This window comes from Oncorhynchus kisutch, linkage group LG22 (assembly GCF_002021735.2).
Source record: "Oncorhynchus kisutch isolate 150728-3 linkage group LG22, Okis_V2, whole genome shotgun sequence".
Lineage (NCBI taxonomy): Eukaryota > Metazoa > Chordata > Actinopteri > Salmoniformes > Salmonidae > Oncorhynchus > Oncorhynchus kisutch.
In genome coordinates this window covers 47,437,410-47,444,258 of record NC_034195.2, presented here as the reverse complement: position 1 = coordinate 47,444,258, position 6,849 = coordinate 47,437,410, and the positions used below count along the sequence as shown (strand labels likewise).

General features: G+C 38.7%; 1 protein-coding gene across 5 annotated transcripts in view; it reads right to left on the bottom strand.

Annotated features, from left to right (window-relative positions):
- Window positions 1-4,345: 4,345 nt before the first annotated feature.
- The window catches only part of LOC109867036 (anoctamin-1-like), a 105,006-nt gene continuing 102,502 nt past the window's right edge, over window positions 4,346-6,849 (bottom strand). For all 5 annotated transcript variants that reach the window (XM_031801864.1, XM_031801862.1, XM_031801865.1 and 2 more), the window contains 2 exons: window positions 6,315-6,420; window positions 4,346-5,943 (listed from right to left, as the gene is read on the bottom strand). In XM_031801864.1, the coding sequence (XP_031657724.1) occupies window positions 5,692-5,943; window positions 6,315-6,420 (358 nt within the window). In that variant the 3' untranslated portion in view covers window positions 4,346-5,691. The remainder of the gene's footprint in view (window positions 5,944-6,314; window positions 6,421-6,849) is intronic.

Sequence of the window (6,849 nt, the reverse complement as noted above, 5' to 3'; positions counted from 1 at the left end):
CTGTGGTTGTTTTCATTTAAAATGGTACAAAATATAAAACAGTGGGAAAGGGGAAACTAAAAACATGCTGTCATTGGCAGAGAGGTTTGTAAGTCTCTTATTGGTCTATTAACTAATTTACCGTCTGACGATGTCACCAGGAAGGCCAAAACTCCATCCCACCAAAACAGGCTGAAATTCCAGGCGCTTTTCAAACATCTCTTACACTAAAAGGGCATTATCATAATTTTCACAATTTCACAGTATAATTCCAACCATATAGTGTGGAAATATATATAAAACATAGGAAATCAAGATTTTGACTGCACTGGACCTTACAGTGAAGGCCTGATGTGTTTGATGTCATAGCAAAGTTCCCATTCTGATGCTGTTGACACGCTCAGGAGGACCAGGCCTCCCATGTCAGCCTCAGCCTGGAAGTCCCAGGGAGATGTGAGGACCTGCCGTTGCTTTTCACCCCTCCGTGACGCAGCCCGTGTCTGGGAGAATCAGCCTCTCCCTCCTCCTGGTGCATATATTTATATATCTGACTCAATTTGTTGGTGGAAATACGTTTGCTCAAACGGACTCAATACAGCCAGGGGCCCCATGCGAAGGACAGAGTTAGTCACATACATCATCATCAGGTTTCAAAGAACTGAAAATAGTTGAGGAGGATTAAGATGCTAAGTGTTAGATATTGATATAGTGTACACAGTAAAGTAGGGCTATTCAGTAATGGTCCTGGAGGCCCACAACGCTTTAATTTTCTATACTTGGTAGTTAATTGCACTCACCTAGTACCCCAGGTCTAAACCAGTCCCTGATAATAAATGAATGAAAGCAATAGCTGCAGCAGTATTCATGGTACTCACCCTGTTACATATTATATGCTTGCTTTCTGAAAATGTATGCCCCACGAGAATACGACCAAGGGACAGTCCGAAAACACATTACAGACACTGTCATCATTTTATTTACTTTTTTTTACCCCATCTCAGACATGTTTCTATCAAAATCTTGATTGTTTTTTGCTAATTATTGTGAATCTACAGAATTGGCTGTAGGGCAAACTGTTTTTCAAGGCAAACGGGTGACAACTTTATGCCCTCAAAAAACAATCAATAGGTTTCCTGTAAAGATAAATAGAACATTAGAATATTATCCTTACACAAAATTAGAAAATCTATGAAACAGATTTGAATAAGATCAATGAAACTGTTTTGACATGTGTCAGACTGCATAGCAAATCTTAGGTGCTCAGAACAAGAGTTTAGAAAAGCATGGAACGCCTGGAGCTGTTTTGCGTTGTCCCTCCAGAAGAAAAAAATATAGAATCAAAGTACAATTTCAAAATAGTAATGTTGGGCACAAAAACATTTTTGAGAGGATTGAGAATTGACTGTTTCTCCATGTAACCCACATACAAATGAACATAGTTTGGAGCCATAGGATCCCATAGCAGTACCCTTCGTCAGAATAAAGATGGGGGGGGGGGGTATGCGAAACCATGCCTCAGATTCCAACACATAGCCATATAGTTAAACAAAGATTTTTTTAAACATAAACAAAATACAAATACAGTACACCAATCACTGCTACCATCTAGTGGCTATAGAGAATACAGAGATATATACAGGGTACAGTATTTGCATTGTGACTCTTCTTCATCCCCATGATGCGCATCAAAGTAGTGTGGAGGTATACGCCACATCAATGAATAAGGCTGATGGAACAGATGAGAATGTTTAGCTTAAAATGTTGATAAACTATTATTTCTTCACATTTTAGGCGCAGCAGTGTGCACCTATGTGGGAATGTTCCAAAATGCAATTTAGAAAGAGGGGAGATCTAAAGGTGCAACAACTATCATGGGTTGCTAGTATAACTAGGATAATACCTTTGGCTGCTAAACAATTAAATAACGCAGAACGCATACGAGGAAGTCTTTAGAAAATAATTGCCTCCATGTTTCTCCGGTGGGATTTCGGCTACAGGCTACTTTGAAATAAGATAAGACATGCCTCACAATATGAAAGTAGTGTGGAGGCATACCCCACATCAATTAATTCCTGTGTAAGGAATTTTCAAATTTCAAACAATTAATGAACAGGGAAAATAAGGAGATGGTAATCAAACCAGGCCTCTCTTGAAAAATAGATTTTATCTCAATGAGAAAAACCTGTATAAATAAAGGTCAATGGAAAGGCTTGCCCAAAAACCTTCTCAATTTAATGTTAACTAGCTACAAAGTAGCTTGTGAATTTCTGACTCACTTTCTGACTCATTTATCTGTTTCAATAGTAGGCCTACTGGTAGCCTACTTGTACAGTTCAGCTTGGGTTGGTCTGACTGTGAAGGACCAATAAGGGATTTATCATTTTAGGTCATTCATAGTGTTTGTCATTGTTTCTCATAGAATTTTTCACACAGGGCGCCTTTCCTTTGGGAAATGTTTGGCAAAACTTCAGTATCCCCACTTTTCCAGACATCATTACACCACTACTAATACTGACCTGAGAACAGGTGAGACAGAAGAGCCACACTAACATACCACATGATGGTGGTATGTTAGCCTTAATATTTTGGAGCTAAAATAGTATTAATAACCACGTTTCCATCCACAGTTTTCATGAGAGTAAAGTCATACCAAGACAGCTGTGATGGAAACAGGAAATTTCAGCTACGATGTTATAAATGCAGACAGATCATTTTTTGTTCGACATGATGGGATCTTTTTGTGTCGCTAAAATTAATTATGCGAGAAATGGTGGTGGAAACACCTTTCGGTGCAAATATTGATATAATAACCATCATATCGAAGAAAACTTGGAGTCATGCGATGACATGGTGTGTGGTCCTCCCACTATGACTTGAGAAACCATGCAGTTTATAATGCTACAGATTAAATTAATTATGATGAACTTCACAGGCTGGTATTATTATTTGACCCTGTTGGTCATCTATGAACATTTGAACATCTTGGCCATGTTCTGTTATAATCTCCACCCGGCACAGCCAGAAGAGGACTGGCCACCCCTCATAGCCTTGTTCCTCTCTCGGTTTCTTCCTAGGTTCTGGCCTTTCTAGGGTGTTTTTCCTAGCCACCGTGCTTCTACAGCAGCATTGCTTGCTGTTTGGAGTTTTAGGCTGGGTTTCTGTACAGCACTTTGAGATATCAGCTGATGTAAGAAGGAATTTATAAATACATTTGATTTGATTTTGGTGAAAGTACATGGGATAAGCTTAATACTCCTTTCCAATACATTTCGAGGGTCTTATTCTGGTGACATGATGATAGATGCTTGACTGCCGCTCTTAGCAATAATCTCATCATGTAGACTAACCAACCCGCAGAGCCTAACTGTACTGTATCTGTGAGCTGTTTGGCTACAGCGCACGTGTGAAGACCAGAGTAGGCACATTTGCTATGTAACGCAACAGTTTTTGTGACAAAACTATCGATAGAGTTGAAAATGCGATGGAAACACATTTATTCCAATGCGTAAGCGGAAAAAGTATATTTTGTTTTTGCAACAAGTCAGTTTGGTGGAAAGACCACTTGTGCGAAAATGCAAATTTTTTCTTAATGCAGATTGTAGAATATTTGAATGAAAATCTGTTGCCGACTGGATTGAAACCTAGCTAGTGATTGAAAAAATTATAATTCTGGGCAAGATCCAGAATTCCATGAGTTTGTTTTACTTCAGTGGAAATGTGGTATTTTCCTCTCAAACTATATACACAGATCTATATAGACTAAATAAAAAAGATGAATGTGTTCACATTGTAAAAATAAAACCTTCAGGGTTCATTTAAAAAAATCTTAGGCATGATTTCCAGTAAAATTAGCTACTTTTGTCCCGTCTTAAAAAAATGTCATAAGTGCTATTAAAGGAGAGGATGTTGTGTTGTCAAGCAGAGATGGTACATTTCCCTTTATTATCATGAAGTGCTTTGTCTGAGTTAGTTCCATCTCCTAAAGTTTAAAGCGTCTGTCCTGTCCTGGGTCAGGTCTGGCCTATCTCAAATAACACCGCTTCCAGATCACTGCAAGGTAAGGATAGGAAGGATAGGGAGTTATAGGAAGTTATATGACTTGGTAAACACTGTTATGGGTACAACGTTATTTTGAAATTTGAAATTCTATTGTAGACCTTTCAATGTTGAATTCATGTTTCACATTAACATTTCATTGTACTAAACACTGAAGGTAACAATAATATCTGATTGTAAAAAAAAAAAAAGTTTCTAAGAGATTCTATTGAATTTGATACTCTATTTTAAAATTCTAAGTTACTGCAAAGGCCACAATCCTGTTCCGTGTATGTTGCTCTTCCTTCCCTAAGAAAACAAAGTCACTCAATACCCACAGCAACATATATTTATTGTTTACATTCAATTTAATGCATTATTTATTCAACGTCACATCAAAAAAGAATAGGCAGATCTCCTAAACATTTACAACATAGTCGGTATCAATACAGTAAAATATGCTGCTATGAAATGATGTTCACTTTTGTATGAATACATTAGTTTGACATATAAAAGGATCAAAGTGTCCTTGTCTTCTGAAGAACGGCAAGTAAAGAACGAGAAATATTATATTTCTTAGTATATCCAGTAGACAGAAGTAAGTGTAAACAATATACAGTTTTAAGTACAGTTTAAAAGTTCCAAAAATAATATCCTGCCTGACTTTGAAGCAGAAAAGAAGCCATAGAGGATCAGTCTGTATTATGGCAGGGATAGACTGGCCTGAACTGTGCATTTTATAACAGGGGATATTTGTAACACTGCTGAGTTTATTATGTTCTGAAGTAAAGTCATTCAACCTATTTTACTATGTTTAGAAGTATCTGTTAAACAGTGCCTTTTGACTCTTATGCTATAATACAGTCCATGTAATAACATCTTTAACTCTATGGTAGCATGGGAGCCCACAAACAGCCCACAACTGTCAGCTTGTTAACTAATAATGAGCTTGGTAGCTAATACCATTTGAGATCTTTGTATCAAAGACATAAAAAACATGTCACCCATTTAAGAATAAGATTATATTATTTGCTCTACACACATACATTTCATAATATCCAATTACTTTTTAAATGTTTAATCGATGAAAATATAATCAATAAAATATGTAAATAAAAAATATTAATTTTGAGAACAAAGCATGAATAAAACATGTAGTGTATTCCGAGAGTGATTGTTTGCACCATGAACATGGTTGAGTCATAACAGTAAAGGATAACGTATCATCTACATCCTTTTAAAAAGAGGCAAACATAGAAATACCTTGTATGCCAGACATACAGCACTGTAAAGCATGTTACAACATACATTTTCTTGACAGCATTATGCAAAGGATTATTTTTTTTTTTAAATACTTTTTTCTCTCATTGAACATGGTCCGCTATAATTTGCACTACTGTAAGTCGCTTTGGATAAAAGCATTAGCTAAATGGCATATTTGCGACATCTAAGCCCATGACCCCACTAGTTGGCAGTTAGCTAGTTAGCTAGTTATTCACTGAGAGGTTTGACAGATAGGCATTGAGAACTGGAACAGTTTCTGTTTCTCCTCATTGGGTCTCAACAACATCTTGTAGGGAGCACCTCTCCCTTTCTATGGAATGTCTGGACAAGGAAAAGGATACAGACAGTAGTAACCCGTTGCCTGGCTAGCTAGGCTACACCTTACAGTAGCTGCTAGAAGTTGTTGGCGTGTGTGTGACTGTGTGTGTGTGGGATGGAGCGTGAGCGGGCTATAGGGGCATGGTTGTTGCGCTTCTCCTTGCCACCACAAGGCATCATGCTGTCTATGAACTGAATCTTGCCCTGTTCCTCCTTCATGAACAACTCCACCATCAGGATCTTCTCCTTGTGGATCTGAAGGCTGATGTCTTTAGGGATGTCTGGGATCAGCCAGTCCACGATGTCACTCATCAGCATCACCACATTCTACGGGGAAGGGAGAAACAGGCACGCACACAGCAGGAATCAGGCACGCACACATGCACATGCACACGCACACACACGCACACACACACACACAAACACGAACAAACACCAACACAGGGAAGTGAGCGACAGCATGGTGAACAAGCAAGAAACAGTAAACATACAGTATCTCGGAGAGCCAAACGAGTGTGTCTCGAATATTGCAAATTAGCTGAAGTCTGGCATGACAGATGAACTGTACAATAGAACTGCAGCTGTTTGCTTATGTTTAACCCTTTTCATTCCTGGAGGAACATAGGCCCATAATAAACATCCCTAATCCTTTTCGGCATATGCAGTCTTTTAAACTATAAAGGGACTCCTCGTCTCACCTGGAAGACGATGACGAAGGCCAGTCTGGCAGCCAGGACCGCCCAGAACTCTTTAGAGATGACGTAGGGTGTGTTGGACCATGGGGGCTCCCTGTAGTCTTTATACCTGGAGTCAAGAGTCATCGGATTACAGTGACTAAACCAGAAAACATTACAACAGATAGCAAAATATTTACTGTAAAGGTACAGTAAATAAACACCACAGTAACTTTAAGTATGGCTGTAATATTTATTGGCTGTAGTATGGCTGTAATACACACACACACACACACACACACACACACACACACACACACACACACACACACACACACACACACACACACACACACACACACACACACACACACACACACACACACACACACACACACACACACACACACACAGTCTTTTCTATGAGGACGCTGAGGCTGTTTGCTGGCTCCTCAGTTAGGGTTAGTGATAGCTTTGTCCAATACAACCAGATCATGCACCACAGCAGGTAATAGGCTTCTTCTATATTTAAGCAATTATACCTGAAGGGGTGTGGTAT